Source organism: Chiloscyllium plagiosum, unplaced genomic scaffold (genome assembly GCF_037043375.1).
Source record: "Chiloscyllium plagiosum isolate Xiang-an unplaced genomic scaffold, Cpla_swu_hap1 HiC_scaffold_45, whole genome shotgun sequence".
NCBI classification, from domain to species: domain Eukaryota; kingdom Metazoa; phylum Chordata; class Chondrichthyes; order Orectolobiformes; family Hemiscylliidae; genus Chiloscyllium; species Chiloscyllium plagiosum.
Genome location: NW_028270183.1, coordinates 23005436 through 23027287, shown reverse-complemented (window position 1 = coordinate 23027287; position 21852 = coordinate 23005436). Strand labels below are relative to the sequence as shown.

The 21852-nt window shown below is 45.5% G+C and overlaps 1 protein-coding gene across 1 annotated transcript in view; it reads right to left on the bottom strand.

Moving 5' to 3' along the window:
• Positions 1 to 21852, bottom strand: part of LOC122552172 (protein Niban 1-like) — a 72445-nt gene that overhangs the window by 17355 nt on the left and 33238 nt on the right. The window contains exons 8-10 of the mRNA XM_087983233.1: positions 7163 to 7325; positions 6188 to 6378; positions 5201 to 5362 (exon numbers count right to left, since the gene is read on the bottom strand). Of these exons, the coding sequence (XP_087839359.1) occupies positions 5201 to 5362; positions 6188 to 6378; positions 7163 to 7325 (516 nt within the window). The remainder of the gene's footprint in view (positions 1 to 5200; positions 5363 to 6187; positions 6379 to 7162; positions 7326 to 21852) is intronic.

Sequence of the window (21852 nt, the reverse complement as noted above, 5' to 3'; positions counted from 1 at the left end):
TATATGTGCACATCTGTATCACTCTGCGTATGCCTGTGTGTGTATCTGTCTGTCTTGAACACGTATGTGTGTCAATATCTCTGTTTGTATATTTGTGTGTGTCTGCATTTTTCTGTCTGCATGCATATGTGTTTGTCTGTGTCTCTGTGACTGTGTGTATGCCTGTAACTCTGTCTTCATGTCTGCATGTGTCTGCATATGTAGGTTTGCATCTCTGTGTGTCCATCCATCTGTATGCATACATCAGTCTGTATGCATGTGTCAGTTTATGTGCGTCAGTCTGTCTGTCTGTATGTCATTCTGTGACTGTGTGTGCCAGTTTGTGAGTGTGTGCATGTCCAGACATCAGTTTGTTTGTGTGTCAGCCTTTGTGTATGTGTATGTCAGTATGTCTGCATGTATCAGTCTGTGTGCGTGTCAGTCTGTGTGTGTATATGACCGCCTGTGTGTATGTGTGCATGTCAGCCTGTGTACATCCTATTGGTCAAAGTGTTTGCATGTGTCGATTTGTGTGCATGTGCTAGTTTATGTATATGTGTGTGAGTCTGTGTGTGTTTGTCAGTCTGTATGTTTATGTCAGCCTGTATGTGTATGTGTATGTCAGTCTGTGTGCATGTCAGTCCATGGGTAGGTCAATCTGTGTGTGTCAATCTATGTGCACATATATAAAGAAGAACAAAGAATAAAGAAAATTTACAGCCCATGAACAGACCCTTTGGCCTCCAAGCCTGAGCCAATCCAAATCTACTGTCTAAACCTGTCGCCCAGTTCCTAAGCATCTGTATCTCTCTGCTCCCCACCTACTCATGCATCTGTCCAGACGCATCTTAAATTAATATACCGTGCCTGCCTCTACTATCTCTGCTGGCAACGTGTTCCAGGCACCTACGAATGCCTGTGTAAAGTACTTGCCACATGTATCCCCTTTAAACTTTTCACCTCTCACCTTGAAAGCATGATCTCTCATTATTGAATCCCTCACCCTGGAAAAAAGCTTATCTTTATCTACCCTGTCTATACCCTTCATGATTTTGTAGACCTCAATCAGGTCTCCCCTCAGACTTCATTTTTTCTAATGAAAACAAACCTAACCTATTCAACATGATTTCATGTCATCTGCAAACTTGCTGATCATACCAACAGTGCCCTATTCCAGATCATTTGTGTATGTTACAAACAACTGTGGCCCCAGCACTGATTCCTGTGGAACACCACTGGTCACCTTCATAGCTAGCATTTTCCATACCAGGCAACACCCTTTCCACAGTGTCCACATCCTTTTGGTAATGTGGCGACCAGAACTGTACACAGTATTCTAAATGCGGCCGAACAATTTTAACATGACCTGCCAGCTCTTATACTCATTATCCCAGCCAATGAAGGCAAGCTTACCATATGCCTTTTTGACCACTCTCTCCACCTATGCAGCAACCTTCAGGGTACAATTGACCTGAACTCCCAGATCTCTCTGCTCATCAACTTTTCACAAGGCTCTACCATTTACTGTATAATTCGCTCTAGAATTAGACTTCACCTTACATTTGCCTGGATTGAACTCCATCTGCCACTTCTCTGACCAAATCTCCAGTCTATCTATATTTTCCTGTATTCTTTGACAGCCCCCCCATGCTTTCTGCTACTCCACCAAACTTCATGTCATCTTAAACTTGCTGATCATACCAGCAGTGCCCTATTCCAGATCATTTGTGTATGTTACAAACAACAGTGGCACCAGCACTGATCCCTGTGGAACACCACTGGTCACCTTTCTCCATTTCGAGAAACTCCCTTCAACTACTACTCTCTGTCTCCTGTTGCTCAACCAGTTCTTTATCCACCTAGCTAGAACACCCTGCACACACCATGTGACTTCACTTTCGCTATTAGTTTACCATGGGGAACCTTATCAAACGCCTTACTAAAGTCCATGTATATGACCTCTACAACCCTTCCTTCATCTATCAACCTGGTCACTTCCTCAAAGAACTCTATTAAGTTGGTAAGGCACGATCTCCCCCGCACAAAATCATGTTGCCTATCACTGATAAGCCAATTCTTTTCCAATATAAATAGATTTTATCCCTCAGTACCTTCTCCAGCAATTTTCCCACCACTGATGTGAAGCTCACTGGTCTGTAGTTACCTGGAATATCCCTACTACCCTTCTTGTACAGGGGAACCACATGAGCAACCCTTCAGTCCTCCGGCACCTCACCTGTGTTTAAGGACTGTGTGTGTGTGTGTGTCAGAATGCATGTGTATGCTAGTCTGTGTGCCTATGTGAATTTGTGTGTATGTGTCAGTCTGTGTGTATGGGTCTGTGTGTGTGTATGTGTGTGTGTGCACATGTGTGTCAAACCGTATGTGTATGTCAGTCTATGTGTCAGTCTGTATGCGTACGTTAGTCTGTGTGTGTGTATGTTTGTCAGTCTGTGTAACTGTGTCAGTCTGTGTGTGTGTCAGTGTGTGTGTTTCTGTCAGGCTGTGTGTGTTACTCTGTATGTGTGTGTCAGGCTGTGTGTGTGTTACTCTGTGTGTCAGGCTGTGTGTGTCAGGCTATGTGTGTGTCAGGCTGTGTGTGTATCAGACTGTGTGTGTATCAGACTGTGTGTGTGTCAGGCTGTGTGTGTATCAGACTGTGTGTGTTAGGCTGTGTGTATATCAGTCTGTGTGTGTGTGTGTGTCAGACTGTGTGTGTTAGGCTGTGTGTGTATCAGACTGTGTGCATGTCAGGCTGTGCGTATGTCAGTCTGTGTGTGCGTGTCATACTGTGTGTGTGTCAGACTAAGTGTGTGTGCATCAGGCTGTGTGTGTATCAGACTGTGTGCGTGTCAGGCTGTGTGTGTATCAGACTGTGTGCGAGTCAGGCTGTGTGTACGTCAGTCTGTGTGTGTGTCATACTGTGTGTGTCAGGCTGTGTGTATGTCAGGCTGTGTGTGTGTCAGTCTGTGTGTGTGTCAGTCTGTGTGTTTCTGTCAGGCTGTGTGGGTTACTCTGTATGTGTGTGTCAGGCTGTGTGTGTGTTACTCTGTGTGTCAGGCTGTGTGTGTCAGGCTATGTGTGTGTCAGGCTGTGTGTATCAGACTGTGTGTGTGTCAGACTGTGTGTGTATCAGACTGTGTGTGTATCAGACTGTGTGTGTATCAGGCTGTGTGTGTATCAGACTGTGTGTGTATCAGGCTGTGTGAATATCAGTCTGTGTGTGTGTGTCAGACTGTGTGTGTTAGGCTGTGTGTGTATCAGACTGTGTGTGTGCCAAGCTGTGTGTATGTCAGTCTGTGTGTGTGCATCAGGCTGTGTGAATATCAGTCTGTGTGTGTGTGTGTCAGACTGTGTGTGTTAGGCTGTGTGTGTATCAGACTGTGTGTGTGCCAAGCTGTGTGTATATCAGTCTGTGTGTGTGCATCAGGCTGTGTGTGTATCAGACTGTGTGCATGTCAGGCTGTGCGTATGTCAGTCTGTGTGTGTGTGTGTGTCATACTGTGTGTGTGTCAGACTAAGTGTGTGTGCATCAGGCTGTGTGTGTATCAGACTGTGTGCGTGTCAGGCTGTGTGTGTATCAGACTGTTTGTGTGTCAGGCTGTGTGTGTATCAGACTGTGTGTGTATCAGGCTGTGTGTATATCAGTCTGTGTGTATGTGTGTGTCAGACTGTGTGTGTTAGGCTGTGTGTGTATCAGACTGTGTGTGTGCCAAGCTGTGTGTATGTCAGTCTGTGTGTGTGCATCAGGCTGTGTGCGTATCAGACTGTGTGTGTGTGTCAGGCTGTGTGTGTATCAGACTATGTGTGTGTCAGGCTGTGTGTGTCAGTCTGTGTGTGTGCATCAGGCTGTGTGTGTATCACACTGTGTGCGTGTCAGGCTGTGTGCATATCAGACTATGTGTGTGTCAGGCTGTGTGTGTATCAGACTGTGTGCGTGTCAGGCTGTGTGTACGTCAGTCTGTGTGTGTGTCAGGCTGTGTGTATGTCAGTTTGTGTGTGTCAGGCTGTGTGTGTATCAGACTGTGTGTGTGTCAGGCTGTGTGTGTCAGGCTGTGTGTGTCAGTCTGTGTGTGTGCATCAGGTTGTGTGTGTATCAGACTGTGTGAGTGTCAGGCTGTGTGCGTGTCAGACTGTGTGTGTGTCAGGCTGTGTGTGTATCAGACTGTGTGCGTGTCAGGCTGTGTGTACGTCAGTCTGTGTGTGTGTCATACTGTGTGTCATACTGTGTGTGTCAGGCTGTGTGTATGTCAGGCTGTGTGTATGTCAGGCTGTCTGTGTGTCAGGCTGTGTGTATGTCAGTCTGTGTGTGTGCACCAGGCTGTGTGTGTATCAGGCTGTGTGTGTGTCAGGCTGTGTGTATGTCAGTCTGTGTGTGTGCACCAGGCTGTGTGTGTATCAGGCTGTGTGTGTATCAGGCTGTGTGTGTGTCAGGCTGTGTGCGTATCAGACTGTGTGCGTGTCAGGCTGTGTGTATGTCAGTCTGTGTGTGTGGGTCATACTGTGTGTGTGTCAGGCTGTGTGCGTGTCAGGCTGTGTGCATATCAGACTATGTGTGTGTCAGGCTGTGTGTGTATCAGACTGTGTGCGTGTCAGGCTGTGTGTACGTCAGTCTGTGTGTGTGTGTCAGGCTGTGTGTATGTCAGTTTGTGTGTGTCAGGCTGTGTGTGTATCAGACTGTGTGTGTGTCAGGCTGTGTGTGTCAGTCTGTGTGTGTGCATCAGGTTGTGTGTGTATCAGACTGTGTGAGTGTCAGGCTGTGTGCGTGTCAGACTGTGTGTGTGTCAGGCTGTGTGTGTATCAGACTGTGTGCGTGTCAGGCTGTGTGTACGTCAGTCTGTGTGTGTGTCATACTGTGTGTCATACTGTGTGTGTCAGGCTGTGTGTATGTCAGGCTGTGTGTATGTCAGGCTGTCCGTGTGTCAGGCTGTGTGTATGTCAGTCTGTGTGTGTGCACCAGGCTGTGTGTGTATCAGGCTGTGTGTGTGTCAGGCTGTGTGCGTATCAGACTGTGTGCGTGTCAGGCTGTGTGTATGTCAGTCTGTGTGTGTGGGTCATACTGTGTGTGTGTCAGGCTGTGTGTGTATATCAGACTGTGTGCGTGTCAGGCTGTGTGTGTGTCAGGCTGTGTCTGTTACTCTGTGTATGTGTCAGTCTGTGTGTGACAGTCTGTGTGTTATATGTGAGTGTGTATTATTCCAGTCTACTGGATGTGTGGCACCTGTTGGATGATATTCTGTGCCCGTTGGGTTAGAAATCGAAAGCCAGTGAAAGAGAATCGAGGTTCCAGCTCGCTTAGTGACTGCTCCAGTGTTTCTGTCTTCTTGTAGCAGTGCTGCACGTGGGCAGATTGATACGGCAGGGCTTGGAGCTGGCTGCAGACCTGAGAGAAAGGTCAATGAGAAATTCAAGTGAGAACGACAAAGTAAGGAACCTCAAGCCAAAACCTCGTCAGTGCCAAGTGACAAATGGGACCAAGGACACAATATGGGGCAGCCACACAATCAGGTGGTCATGGTGGAATCACATGTAGCTTCTCTCGCAGTCACATCCGTCCAAAGTCAGGTTACATCTCCATTAAGCAGAACCTACAGTGACCTTTGATCCAGTGACTAGGTGCAAATGATGTGCAACCCAAAGATCAGCCTCTTGGCCCCCACTTCCCATTGCTAAGCGCCAGAATCTCATGTTTAATACCTCCAATCTGTTACTGCCCCTGCCATGTTACCAAGCAGCCATTCTTCCTCAGACCCGTGAGAATAGATGTTTACCCTTTTTGGAGCAATTAGAACGAGAGGTCATAGTTTGAGGATAAGGGTTTGCAGATTTAAAACAGAGATGAGGAGGAATTACTTCTCTCAAAGGATCATGAATCTGTGGAACTCAGTCCCCCAGAGTGTGGTGGATGCCAGGACCAGGAGTAAATTTGAGGAGGAGCCAGACAGATTTTTAATTATGTGAACTGGTGGACAGAGAATTGGTAAACTAACTGGAAGCAAACCGCATAAATGTGTTATTTTCAGGTTGGACCTAATGGGGTTCAGTGCTTGAACCTCAGTTATTTACAATCAGTACAAATAAGTCAAATGAAGGGAGCTTGCAAAACTCGCCAATTATACTAAGACTCGTGAGAAGATTTAATGTGAGGGGTATTGTGGTAGGTTAAGGGAGTGGTCAAAAAATTGACCAATGGAGTATAATGTATCACCTCGGCCAGAGAGCTGCTGCTTTGCTCCGTGCTCTTCACCACACTGATCACTCGGTTCACTTCCTCAGAGAACAGTCTTCGAGTTTCCTCGAGGCCAGCATTCATGGGATCAGCCAGCCTGTCCCGTGCTGACTCCAGGTGGGGCCGTACCTGTGCTTCGCAGCACCATCGTACACGCTCGCCCAGTGACTCTGTGGAAAGGCAACTCACGTCAGGATCAAGCCTCATCAGCCATATCCTCTAGCCATCTCCTTCCCAAGGGTCATCGCTGGCCCGTGGCCATATCTGTCCCCCGGCCATCTCCATCCCTGGCCATTTTCATCCTTGGCATCTCTGACCCCCGGCCATCTCCATCACCTGGCCATATCTGTCACAGATGCATCTCTGTTCACTGGCCATCTCCATCCCCAGGCCATCTCCACCCCAGGGCCATCTCCATCTTTTGGTCATCTCCATTCCTCAGCCATCTACATCCCAGGTTCATCGCCACACCCCTCAGCAACTCCACCCCATGTCCCTCTCTAGCCCACACCCATCTCTGTCCCTCGCCATTTCCTTCTATCCCACTGCCAGAGGGATATTCCCTGCGAGAGATGACTCACATCATAGACAATCCCTAAGTAATGATATTGGACAGATCCATCAGTTTGGTTCCTGTGTTCATTTGCCTCTCTCAGGACGTAGGTGAATGAACAGGGTGGAGGATGGACGAATGGTTGAGATGGGGTGGATTGATCAATTGACCTTGACATGTCCGTTTGCTGGATAAACATGGTAATGCAAGCAGAACTCCAAAGGTAAATGGGTGTGTGGAACTTGCACCCACCAAAGACTGGGATTTGGTGAGGCCAATAGAAATTTTCAGGATTGCAGGATTCAGGAGATCAATGTTTGCGAAGATGCAATCACTGTTGAGTCTCAGATCTGCTGGTCTCTAACCCTATGACCAGAAGAAAGTTTAAGACAGCCTCATACCTTGGAGTTTAGCCACAAGCTCCTTCTTGGAGGTGAGGATTTGATTGAAGTCTGAGCGAATTTTCTTCTCCAGTTGCAGGCTGTGCTCCTCATTCTCCCTGAGCAGAGCCTGGAACCCTTCAGAAACATGCAATTCCACCACTGCATACATCTCCCCAATCATCTATAGAGAAAAAAAAATGCCCGATTCCATCAGACCCATTTTTATATCACAAACCAGGCCATTTAGCCCAACTCCTCTATGCTGGTCTTTGTACTTCACGCATGCTTCCTGCCACCTTACTTCACCTCATCATTAGCACTTCCTTCTACTTGTTTTACATCATGTGGCAGGTGGTGTAGCATTAATTTTTAAAAATTAATTTGTGAGATGTGGGCGTCGCTGGTTGGGCCCAGCATTTATTGCCTGTCCATAGTTGGCCCTTGAGACGATGGTGGTGAGCTACCATCTTGAACTGCTGCAGTCTACGTGCTATGGGTTGACCTAAAATATCACTGTCAAAATGTGTGACGCTGGAAAAGCAGCATCCGAGGAACAGGACAGTCCATGTTTCAATCATAAGCTCTTCATCAAGAATGTTGAAGATGTTCTCCAGCATCTGCAGTCCTCACTTTCCATGTCACTGAACAAATAATCCGGAACCGCAGGGGAGGCTGTGGCCTAGTGATACTATCTTTAGACTACTAATCCAGGAAACTCAGTTCATATTCTAGGCATCTGTGTGAAAAGCAAAGAAAATTTGCCATCCTCACTTGGTCTGGCCTATCTGTGACTTCCAGAGAAATGTGGTTGACTCCCACCCTAGTCAAGCAACAGTCTGACATAGTCACACTCAGGGATTCACATCTTACTGACACCACCACTACCATCCCCAGATATATCCTGACCCATTGTCAGGACAGACCCAGTAGAGGTGGCAGCACAGGGGTATACAGTGGGGAGGTAGTTATCCTGGGAGTCCTTGACATTGACTCTGGACTCCATAAAGTCTAATGGATGCAGGTTAAACATGGGCAAAGAAATCATTTGCTGATTACTGTTTATTGTCTTCCCTCGGCTTATAAATCCGTAATCTTCATGTTGAACAACTCTTGGAGGAAGCACTGAGGATGGCAAGGGCATAAAATGTACTCTGGGTGGGAGATTTCAATGTTCACCACCAAGGGCATCTTGGCAGCAGTACATCTGATCAAACTGGTTGGGTCCTAAAGGACACAGCTGCTAGACTGGGTATGTAGAACCTGGTGAGCATGTTTGGTACCTGGTACTTTGATGTTGTGGCCATTTCAGAGACATGGATAGAGCAGGGACAGGAATGGTTGTTGCAGGTTCCGGGTTTAGATGTTTCGGTAAGATCAAGGAAGGTGGTAAAAGGGGGGAGGAGGTGTGGCATTATTAGTCAAGGACAGTATTACAGTGGCACAAAGGACATTTGATGAGGACTCATCTAACTGAGGTAGTATGGGCTAGGGTTCAAAAGAGGAAAGGAGAGGTCACCCTGTTGGGAGTTTTCTATAGGTCTCCAAAAAGTTCCAGAGATGTAGAGGAAAGGATTGCAAAGATGAAACTGGATGGGGGCAAAAGTAACAGGGAAGTTGTTATGGGGGCCTTCAACTCACCAAACATTGACTGAAAATGCTATAGTTTGAGTACTATAGATGGGTCAGTTTTTGTCCAATGTATGCAGGAGGGTTAAAAAGGGCTGAAGAAGGGCTTATGCCTGAAACATCGATTCTCCTGGTCCTTGGATGCTGCCTGACCTGCTGCACTTTTCCAGCAACACGTTTTCAGCTCATGCAGGAGGGTTTCCTAACACAGTACGTTGACAGGCCAGCAAGAGGAGAAGCCACATTGGATTTGGTACCGGGTAAGGAACCCAGCTAGGTGTTAGATTTGGAGATAGGTGGGCACTTTGGTGATAGTAATTACAATTCAGTAATGTTTACTTTAATGATGGAAAGGGATAGATATATACCGCAGGGCAGGTGTTATAGCTGGGGGAAAGGCAATTAGGCAACATTTAAATGCAAAGGATGTGAAAGGAAACTGCAGGGGATGGGCACAATTGAAATGTGGAGCTTGTTCAAGGAACAGCTACTGCGTGTCCTTGATAAGTATGTATCTGTCAGGCAGGGAGGAAGTGGTTGAGCAAGGGAACCATGGTTTACTGAAGTTGAATCTCTTATCAAGAAGAAGAAGGAGGCTTATCTTAAGATGAGGAGTGAAGGCTCAGATAAGGCGCTTGAGAGATACAAGTTAGCCAAGAAGGACCTAAAGGGAGAGCTAAGAAGAACCAGGTGGGAACTTGAGAAGTCTTTGACAGGTAGGATCAAGGAAAACCTAAAGATTTCTATAGGTATGTCAGGAATAAAACAATGACTGGAGTAAGATTAGGGCCAGTCAAGGACAGTAGTGGGAAGCTGTGCGTGCAATCTGAAGAGATATGAGAGGCATTAAATGAATATTTTTCGTCATTATTCACACAGGAAAAAGACAATGTTGTCGAGGAGAATACTGAGATACAGGCTATTAGACTAAACAGGATTGAGGTTCATAAGGAGGAGGTGTTAGCAATTTTGGAAAGTGTGAAAATAGAATGGGGTGGCTCAGTGGTTAGCACTGTTGCCTCACAGCACCAGGGTCCCAGGTTCGATTCCAGCCTCGGGCATCTGTCTGTGTGGAGCTTGCACATTCTCCCTGTGTCTACGTGGATTTCCTCCGGGTGCTCCGGTTTCCTCCCACAATCCAAAGATGTGCTGATCAGATGAATTGACCAGGTGAAATTGCCTGTAGTGTTAGGTGCATTAGTCAGGGGTAAATGTAGGGGAGTGGGTCTGGGTGGGTTGCTCTTCAGAGGGTCAGTATGGATTTGTTGAGCCGAAGGGCTTATTTCACACTGTAGGAATCTAATCTTTAGATAAAATGGGATTCTCTGGGAAGCAGGGAAGAGATTACAGAGCCCTTGTCTTTGACCTTTATGTCATCATTGTCCACAGAAAGAGTGCCAAAAGACTGGAGGATAGCAAACATTGTCCCCTTGTTCAAGAAGTAGAGACAACCCTGGTAATTGTAGACCAGTGAGCCTTTCTTCGGTTTGGGTAAAGTGTTTGAAAGGATTATAAGAGATAGGATTTATAATCATCTAGAAAGGAATAAGTTGATTAGGGATAGTCAACACGGTTTTGTGAAGGGTGGGTCGTTCTTTGAGATCGTGACCAAACAGATGGATGAGAGTAAAGCAGTTGATGTGATGTACATGGATTTCAGTAAAACGTTTGGTAAGGTTCCCCATGGTTGGCTATTGCAGGAAATACAGAGGCATGGGATAATGGGTGATTTAGCGGTTGGGATCAGAAATTGGTTAGCTGTAAGAAGATAGAGGGTGGTGGTTAATGGGAAATGTTCATCCTGGAGTTCAATTACTGCAAGGATCTGTTTTGGGGCCACTGATGTTTGTCATTTTTATAACTGACCTTGTGGGCGGCACGGTGGCACAGTGGTTAGCACTGCTGCCTCACAGCGCCAGAGTCCCGGGTTCAACTCCCGCCTCAGGCGACTGACTGTGTGGAGTTTGCATGTTCTCCCCGTGTCTGTGTAGGTTTCCTCCGGGTGCTCTGGTTTCCTCCCACAGTCCAAAGATGTGCAGGTCAGGTGAATTGGCCATGCTAAATTGCCCGTAGTGTTAGGTAAGGGATAAATGTAGGGATATGGGTCAGTATGGACTTGTTGGGCCAAAGGGCCTGTTTCTACACTGTAATGTAATCTAATCAAACCTAGATGAGCGCGTCGTGCCGAATGGTGTAGGTTACAGAGGGACATAGATAAACTGCAGAGCTGGGCTGAGAGGTGGCAAATGGAGTTTAATGCGGAAAAGTGTGAGGTGATTCACTTTGGAAGGCTCAAGAGAATACAGAGTACTGGGCTAATGGTAAGATTCTTGTAGTGTGGATGAGCAGAGAGATCTTGGTATCCATGTGCATAGATCCCTGAAAGTTGCCACCCGGTTGATAGGGTTGTTAAGAACATGTACGGGGGGGGGGGATCCAAGATGGCGGCGACCCAGCAAGTCTGAGTCTATAGTGCTCTTCCCAAGACCTGGGCAAAGTGGGTCACCCACACTCACCAAATCATTTAAAATAGCTGTTTAATTTAATTAATTGCTGAGTATTAAATTTAAACAATCTAATCTTTAGTAAAAATGACCAAAGGGAAGGGAGCCTGCAGCTCTCAGCAAGCAGGAACCCCTCCCCCATCCTCTCCAGCTGCAGCAGAGGCGTCCACAGCTGCCCTGGGGGACTTACCTACGGTGGCGAGCCTTGTGGAAATCATCTCTAAACTCGATGCGAAGATCAACGCTCTTATTGAAGAATCCCGAAGTCGATGGGACTCACTCTCGGCCGCGCTGCAAAAGCACGACCGAGACATTAAAGAAGTCGAGCGCCGTTTCGGAGGGGCGGAGCTAAAGGCCGCGACCTCTGAAACTACAGCGCAATCGGCCGTGGATCGGATCCGGACTCTCGAACAGCGAATCCGGACCTTAGAGAATCATATTGATGACCTCGATAATCGAGGTCGTCGAAAAAATATTCGTTTGCTGGGCCTTCCTGAACGGGAAGAGGAAGGCCAGCTTACAGCGTTTCTCGAGCAGTGGCTGCCACAGCTTTTAAATCTGGAGGCTGGATCAGGCCAGGTAAGGGTGGAATGGGCCTACCGGGTCGCCAGACGTTTTTTTTTATTATTTAGAAATAGTTTTTTATTATACTGTTGTGAGTGTATTAGAGAGCCTTTATTTTGGTGAATTTTATATACTCTATGCTCGGGATGTTCTGGATAGGGTTCCCCCTCCCGAGGGGTCTCGGATTTGCCCAGATGATTATGGTTGATCAGTCGGTTAAGTGGTGCACCTGGAATGTCAAGGGGAGTAATTCGCCAGTCAAAAGGAAGAAAATATTATCAAATCTTAAGAAAGAAAGAGTTGATATAGCTCTCCTACAGGAGACACACCTGTCGGATAAAGAACACTTGAAATTACGACAGGGTGGATTTGATCAGGCCTTTTTTTCTTCTTTTAGCTCAAAAGGTAGGGGAGTTGTTATTCTTATTCGGAAGAATTTCCCTTTCAAAATCCTAAATCAGATAAAAGACGAATCTGGACGATATATTCTGATTAAAGCCCTTATTAATGGAGAGGAATATGGGATTTTAAATTTGTACTGCCCCCCCGGCACACCCCTTTAAATTTATAATGGAAGCCTTCTCAAAATTGATGGCTCTTGGTGCCCGTCATACAATTATAGGGGGAGACTTTAATTATATTATGGATCCGGAAATAGATAGGATTCCCTGGAGTACTGCAGGAGTATCTCCCAGATCTAGACAATTGGTGGATCTGAACAAAGAATTAGCACTGGTAGATGTGTGGAGATGTCTTCATCCACAGGGCAGAGATTTTTCTTTTTACTCCAATCCACATAAATGTCATACCAGAATTGATATGTTTTTTGCCCCCTCGATTTTTAAAAATTCCATATCATCCTGTAAAATAGGTAGTATAGCAATTTCCGACCACGCTGCTGTATATATGGAAACTAAGGCGAGGAACAACGGGACATCCCCTTAGACCCCATTTGCGTATGGACCCCTTCCTAATGAAAGATAGTAAATTTGTAAAGTACTTCTCTCAAGAATTTAAAACTGTTTTAGAAATTAATTTAGGTACGGCTAGCAACCCATCAATGATGTGGGAGACCATCAAAGCTTACGCGCGAGGTTTGATCATCTCCTACTCAGCGACCCAGAAAAAATTAAAGGGAGAACAATAGCGTTTGCTCGAAGCTCGCTTAAAAGTAGCTGAAACAGCATACACTGATAGACCTTCTATTATTAAATTGCAAAGGATTACAGCCCTGAGGACAGCTCTAAACACTACGCTTACCCAAACGGCTAAGAGGGAAATATTATTTGCAAAACAAAGGTTATATGAATTTGGCGACAAACCGGGTAGATACTCAGCATTTCTTGCAAAGAAAAAAAAGGGCCCTCAAACTATCACGTCCATCAAGGAAAGTACGGGTATTTTGACTCATGATCATAAAAAGATTAACGCAATCTTTAGAAAATTTTATTCTGATTTATATAAATCGCAGGATTGTGAAGACAGGACTAAGAGGATGCAATTTGACCTTTCTGGGCCTAACTCCGGAACAGGTATCAGTCTTAAATGCTCCCCTAACAGTCCAAGAAATACTTGACGCAATCAGGCAACTTCAGAGCGGTAAGGCACCGGGCCCAGATGGCTTTCAAGCTGAATTCTATAAAGAATTTACAGGAATATTGGCTGGTCCACTTATGGACATGTATAACTATGCATATAGTCAGGGCTGTCTCCCGCCTTCGCTGAAAGAGGCAAATATCTCTCTTATCTTAAAAAAGGAAAGGATCCAGAAGATTGTACGTCATACAGACCAATATCCTTGCTAAATGTAGATTTTAAAATCCTTTCGAAAACGTTAGCATTGAGACTAGAATAGGTACTGCCACAAATTATAAAGGAGGATCAGACGGGGTTTATTAAGGGCCGTAGATCATCCAATAACATTAGAAGGGTTTTGAATATGATTCAGGCCTACCATCAGGGAAAGATACCAGGAGTAGTAGTTTCATTAGACGCGGAAAAGGCATTCGATAGGATTGAATGGTCATATTTGTTTTACACATTGGAAAGGTTAGGCGTTGGAAAGGTGTTTACCAAATGGGTCTCAACATTGTATAGTGATCCCAAAGCAGTTGTGGTTACCGGTGGCACTACGTAAATTATATGGCTGGTTGGGTTCCTTTATCTGGAATCATAGACGGCCCCTCATTAAGCTGAAGAAGCTACAGCTTCCACAGACAAGGGGACGATTGGACTTCCCGGATTTTAGGAAATATCAGTTAAGTTCCCTATTAAATTACATAGCTGATTGGGTCTTGTCTGATCCACAATCAATCTGGTTGGACATCGAGGCTTCTCAAGTAAAATACCCACTTATTAACCTTTTATTCTCAGACAAGAGGAAAATCATTACGGATCACTGTAAAAACCCTATAATACTAAACACAATTAAAGCTTGGAATATAATGCGGCAAAATGAGGGCAACTCACTTAAAACATCCCCCTATGCGCCGATAGTGGGAGCATGGAGATTCCAACCGGGGTTTACAGATGCCACTTTTAAACTCTGAAGATCCAGGGGTTTCTCATGTCTAGGGGACCTATTTAAAGATGTGGTCCTGATGTCTTTTGAACAGCTGCGTCTGGAATTCGGATTACCTAATGGAGACCTCTATCGATACTTCCAGATTCGAGACTATATACAGAAGAAGACTACATTATTAGATAGTCTTTATAAATCAGATAGAGAATGTAGAGTACTACGACCAGTGGGGGTATCCTCCATCAGGACTATTTATCATTTACTACATGATGAAGTATTGGGAGATATGGACAATCTGCTTAAAACATGGGATCAGGAATTGGGACTAGAAATCTCTATAGAAACGTGGAATGATATTTGGGAAAACACCAGAAGAATCACCATCTGTAACAGAACTCAGGCTATCCAGCTGAAGATACTTCATAGGGCCCATATAGCACCGGATCGATTGGCAAAATTTAAGGCAGGAGCATCTCCAATGTGTCCCAAATGTAAAATAGAGGTGGGCACTCTTGTACATTGCCTATGGGCCTGTCATAAGATCCGTAGACACTGGGCTAAAGTAGCAAGTACCCTGACAGAAATTTTAGGAACAGAAATTAAAGTGGAGCCTGTATCCCTCCTTTTGGGCTTTTCGAACTTTCCCTCCCTGGACATGCACTGAAAGAGACTATTTTCTATTCTCTCTTTCTGTGCAAGGAAAAATATTTTGGTAAACTGGGTGGCTGAGGGCCCCCCTGGACTTTCAAATTGGCACAGATTAATTATGGAATGTATTCCCCTTGAATTCCTTACAAATATGGTGCACCGAAAGACCGAATTATTTTATAAAATATGGCGGCCCTTCTTGAATTATATGAATACAGATATTTCGGCTATCCTAACAAGGGCTTTTATTTAATTGAGATTGCGAACCTGGCTGGTCCGGGGCCCCTTGGGAGAGGAATCCCGCACGAATACGGGTTTTGTTATATTTGATGTTAACACATTCCGAGCATGTATCTCACTACCCAATTTCTATGTTATCCGTTGTTTTTTTTTGTTTTTCTTTTCTCTTTCTCTTATTTGAATAATGTAAGAGACTTAAATATACACTCTGGTTAGTTGTAGGTTAGATTAGTAGTTAGTTGAGTTTTGTTTTTTTTCTTTCTCGGTATTTTTCTTTTGTTAAATTTTGGCTATTATATATTTAAGATTTAATTGTATATTAATATTTGTACTTGAGAGTTTTGTTTAATTTTGTAAACTTGTAAAAATGTTAAATTTCTAATAAAAATATCTATTAAAAAAAAGAATGCGTACAGTGTGTTAGGTTTTATTTGTGGAGGAATTGAGTTTTGGAGCCATGAGGTCATGTCGCAGCTGTATAAAACTCTGGTGCGGCCGCACTTGGAGTATTGCGTACATTTCTGGTCACTGCATTATAGGAAGCTTTGGAAAGGGTTCAGAACGAGATTTACCAGGATGATGCCTGGTATGGAAGGCAGGTCTTATGAAGAAAGGCTGAGGTACATGAGGTTGTTTTCATTAGAGAGAAGAAGGTTGAGGGGTGACTTAATTGAGACATATAAGATAATCAAAGGATTAGATAGGATGGACAGTGAGAGCCTTTTACCTTGGATGGCGATGGCTAGCATGAGGAGACATAGAACAGAGAACATAGAACATAGAACATAGAAAAATACAGCGCTGTACAGGCCCTTTGGCCCTCGATGTTGCACCGATCCAAGCCCACCTAACCTACACTAGCCCACTATCCTCCATATGCCTATCCAGTGCCCGTTTAAATGCCCATAAAGAGGGAGAGTCCACCACTGCTACTGGCAGGGCATTCCATGAACTCACGACTCGCTGAGTAAAGAATCTATCCCTAACATCTGTCCTATACCTACCACCCCTTAATTTAAAGCTATGCCCCCTCGTAATAGCTGACTCCCTACGTGGAAAAAGGTTCTCATGGTCAACCCTATCTAAACCCCTAATCATCTTGTACACCTCTATCAAGTCACCTCTAAACCTTCTTTTCTCCAATGAAAACAGCCCCAAGTGCCTCAGCCTTTCCTCATACGATCTTCCTACCATACCAGGCAACATCCTGGTAAACCTCCTCTGTACCCGTTCCAGTGCCTCCACATCCTTCCTATAGTATGGCGACCAAAACGGCACACAATACTCCAGATGCGGCCGCACCATAGTCTTACACAACTGCAACATGACCTCAGGGCTCCGGAACTCAATTCCTCTACCAATAAAAGCCAGTATGCCATATGCCTTCTTCACCGCACTATTTACCTGGGTGGCAACTTTCAGAGATCTGTGCACATGGACACCAAGATCCCTCTGCTCATCCACACTACCAAGTATCCGACCATTAGCCCAGGACCCCATCTTCTTGTTACTCTTACCAAAGTGTATCACTTCACACACCTTACCTACATTGAACTCCATTTGCCACCTTTCTGCCCAGCTCTGCAGCTTATCTATATCCCGCTGTAACCTGCCACATCCTTCCTCACTGTCAACAACTCCACCGACGTTCGTATCATCCGCAAACTTGCTCACCCATCCTTCTAGCCCTTCTTCCAGGTCATTTATAAAAATGACAAACAGCAATGGTCCCAAAACAGATCCTTGTGGAACACCGCTAGTAACTGCACTCCAAGATGAACCTTTACCATCAACTACTACCCTCTGTCTTCTTCCAGCCAGCCAATTCCTAATCCAAACCTCCAACTCACCCTCAATGCCATACCTCCATATTTTTTGCAGTAGCCTACCATGGGGAACCTTATCAAACGCCTTACTAAAATCCATATACACCACATCTACCGCTTTACCCTCGTCCACCTCCTCAGTCACCTTCTCAAAGAATTCAATAAGGTTTGTGAGGCACGACCTGCCCTTCACAAAACCATGCTGACTATCCTTGATTACATTATTCCTATCCAGATGTTCCATAAATCCTATCTCTTACAATTCTCTCTCAGACTTTGCCCACAACAGAAGTGAGACTCACCGGCCTATAGTTACTAGGGTTATCCCTACTCCCCTTCCCACATTTGCTATCCTCCAGTCTTCTGGCACTATTCCTGTAGACAACGAGGACATAAAAATCAAGGTCAATGGCTCTGCAATCTCCTCCCTTGCTTCCCAGAGAATCCTAGGATAAATGCCATCAGGCCCAGGAAACTTATCTATTTTCACCCTTTCCAGAATTTCCAACACCTCTTCCCTACATACCTCAAAGCCATTCATTCTAATTCATTGTGACTCAGTATTCACATCGGCAACAATGTCCTGTTCCTGAGTAAATACTGACGAAAAGTATTCATTCAGTGTCTCCCCAATCTCTTCAGCCTCCACATGCAACTTCCCACTACTATCCTTGACTGGACCTATTCCTACCCTAGTCATTCTTTTATTCCTGACATACCTATAGAAAGCCTTAGGGTTTTCCCTAATCCTACCAACTAAGGACTTTTCATGTCCCCTCCTTGCTGCTCTTAGCTCTCTCTTCAGATCCTTCCTGGCTACCTTATAACTCTCAATCGCCCCAATTGAACCTTCACACCTCATTTTTACATAGGCTGCCCTCTTCCCTTTAACAAGGGATTCCAATTCCTTATTAAACCACGGCTCCCTCACACGACACTTTTCTCCCTGCCTGACAGGTACACACTTATCAAGGACACTCAATAGTTGCTCCTTGAATAAGCTCCACATATCAATTGCGACCTTCCCTTGAAGCCTACTTTTCCAAGCCACGCATCCTAAGTCGTGCCTCACCGCATCATAATTTCCCTGTCCCCAGCTTTAACTCTTGCCCTGCACTGCACACTTATCCATCACTAGAGTAAAAGTCACCGAATTGTGGTCACTGTCGCCAAAGTGCTCACCTACCTCCAGTTCTAACACCTGGCCTGGTTCGTTACCCAGAACCAAATCCAGTATGGCCACACCTCTTGTTGGCCTGTCTTCATATTGTGTCAGGAAACCCTCCTGCACACATTGGACAAACACCGACCCATCTAACGAACTTGAGCTGTAGCTTTCCCAGTCAATATCTGGAAAGTTAAAGTCCCCCATAACAACCACCCTATTACTGTCACTCATCTCCTGAATCATCCTCGCAATCCTTTCTTCTACGTCTCTAGGACTATTAGGAGGCCTGTAGAAAACTCCTAACAGGGTGACCTCACCTTTCCTATTCCTAACCTCAACCCAAACTACCTCAGATAGCGAGTCTTCATCCATCGTCCTTTCAAAAGTTTCCGGGTCCGCTCCGCGCTTTTTTAAAAAAAAACTTTCAAATTTAAACCGTAAAACAAACGTCACCGAGCCTTCAAGCAGCCACTGCCAAACAGCCCTCACCTGTTCCACTGAGAGAGTGAGCTGCTCCGCTGAGAGATTTAAATTGTGGGGAGATAGATATAGGACAGATGTCAGAAGTGGGCTCTTTACTCAGAGAGTAGTACGGGCATGGAAAACACTGTCTGCAACAGTGGTAGACTCGCCAACTTTAAAGGAATTTAAATGGTCATTGGATAAATATGTGGATAATAATGGAATAGTGTAGGTTAGATGGGCTTCAGAATGGTTTCACAGGTCGCTGCAACATCGAGGTTCAAAGGGCCTGTACTGTGCTGTAATGTTCTATGTTCTATGTGAGGGAAAAGCATGCTTGACCTCATCCTTACCAACCTGCCAACTGCAGATACATCTGTCCATGACAGTATTGGTAAGAGTGTCAACCGCACAGTCCTTTTGGAGATGAATTCCCACCTTCACTTTGAGAATAACCTCCATCATGTTGTGTGGCACCATCACCCCATGCTAAGTGGGACAGACTTTTAACAGATCTAGCAACTCAAGACTGGGCATTCATGAGATGCTGTGGGCCATTAACAGCAACAGAACTGTACTCCAGCACAATCTGCAACCACATGGCCTGACATATCCCCCACTCAACCATACCATCAAGCCAGGGGATCAACCCTGGTTCAGTGGAGAGTGCAGGAAGGCATGCCAGGAGCAGCACCGGGCATACCTAAAAATGAGGTGTCAACCTGGAGAAGCCACCAAACAGTACTACTCGCATGCCAAACAGCATAAGCAGCAAGTGATAGAGCTAAGCGATCCCACAACCAAGGATCAGTCCGAAGCTCTGCAGTTCCGACACAACCAGTGAAAAATGGTGGTGAACAATTAAACAACTCACTGAGGAGGAGACCCCACAAGTATCCCCATCCTCAATGCAGCAAGAGCCCAATACATCAGTGCAACAGATAAGGCTGAAGCTTTTGCAGCAACCTTCAGCCAGAAAAGCCGAGTGGATGATCCATTTCTGCCTTCTCTAATGATGCCTAGCATCACAGATTCAGTCTTTACTCAACCCAACCCCATATGATGTCAAGAAATGTTTGGAGGCATGGGATATTTCAAAGGGTACAGGCCCTGACAGCATTTTGATAAAGACTTGTTTTCCAGAACTTACTGCTCCCTTAGGAGGAGAAAGTGAGGTCTGCAGATGCTGGAGATCAAAGTTGAAACTTTATTGCTGGAACAGCACAGCAGGTCAGGCAGCATCCAGGGAACAGGAGATTCGACGTTTCGGGCACTACAACCCTCATCACTGGAGCACCCCCCCCGCCCCCCCCCCCCCAAAACCCCACCAGGATGTGTTCTCAGCCCCCCTCCTTGGTCACCCACAACCGTGTTGCCAAATTTCCTGAAGAAGGGCCTGTGCCCGAAACGTCGAATCTCCTGTTCCCTGAATGCTGCCTGACCTGCTGTGCTGTTCCAGCAATAAAGTTTCAACTTACTGCTCCCTTAGCCAAGTTGTTCGAGTGGTCAAAGGCATATCCCTCCCTGATCTGCTCAATGCTTTCTATGCTCGGTTTGAGCAGATTGCCAGCGGTGTGGTGTCACCTACCATGACAGCTCCGGATGGACTTGTTCCCTCCATCCCCGCTGCAGACATCAGATTGGTCTTCCTGAGAGTCAACCCAAGGAAAGCGACTGGCTCGGACAGAGTCCCTGACCATGCACTTAGATCTGTGTGGACCAGCTGCTAGAGGTATTCTCTGACATCTTCAACTTATTTATCCTATAAACCAAAGTTCCCACCTGTTTCAAGAAGACCACTGTAATCCCAGTGCATAAGAAAGCACCTGCAACATGCCTTAGTGACTACCACCCAGTCGCTCTGACCTCCATAATCATGAAGTGCTTTGAGATGCTGGTCATGGTTCACATCAACTCCAGTCTCCCAGCCTGCCTCAATCCCCTACAATTTGCCTACAGGTCCACATTGGATGCCATTTCCCTAGCCCTGCATTCATCCCTGGAACATCTGGACAACAAGGACACCTATGTCAAACTTCTGCTCATCGACTTCAGCTCTGCCTTCAACACCATTATCTCCTCCAGACTGATCTCAAAACTCCAAGTCCTTGGTCTTGGCTCTGTCCTCTGCAACTGGATCCTCAGCTTCCTGACCCATAGACAGCAATCAATGGGGATAGACAACTGCATCGCCTCCACTACAACCCTCATCACTGGAGCACCCCCCCCGCCCCCCCCCCAAACCCCCACCAGGATGTGTTCTCAGCCCCCCTCCTTGGTCACCCACAACTGTGTTGCCAAATTCCGAATGAATGCCATCTACAAGTTTGCTGACAACACCACCGTAGTAGGATAGATATCAAACAATGACAAGTCAGAATACAGAAAGTAGATAGAGGGCTTGGTGACATGGTGCAATGATTATAACCTCTCTCAACGTCAGCAAAACTAAAAACCTGATCAATTAAAGAACGGAAGAAAGGAGGAGATCTCACCCCAATCTACATCAACGGAGTGGAAGTTAAGAGGGTGGAAAGTGCCAAGTTCCCAGGAGTGATGGTAACTTATGCACATAGACAACCAGGTCGCTCTTAGCCTCTTTAGAATCGTGTCTTTTATTTTATATCATAACTTCACATTCTTGCCGTCAAAATTAATCTTTTTGCATTGAGTTAAATCTGCCACTTGTCCGGCCATTCCACCAGATTTTCTCCCAAGTTTTGTATCATCTGCAAATTTTCATTGGTTCATAGGTTCGTAGGATATAGGAGCAGAATTAGGCCATTCAGCCCATCGAGTCCGCTCTGTCATTCGATCATGACTGATATGCTCCTCACCTCCATTTTTCCCCCCTTCTCCTCATAGCCCTTCAACCCATTACCAATTAAAAATCTGTCTCACTCCTCCTTAAATTTACTCACTGTCCCAGCAACCACTGCACTTTGGGTAGCAAATTCCACAGATTCAGAACCCTTTGGGAAAAGTTGTTTCTCCTCACTTCTGTTTTGATATTGCTACCCTTTATCCTAAGACTATGACCTCTCATCCTAGAACGCACCACAAGAGGAAGCATCTGTTCTACATGTATTTTATCCATATCTTTTATCATCTTGAATACCTCAATGTCATCTTCCCTCATTCTTCTAAAT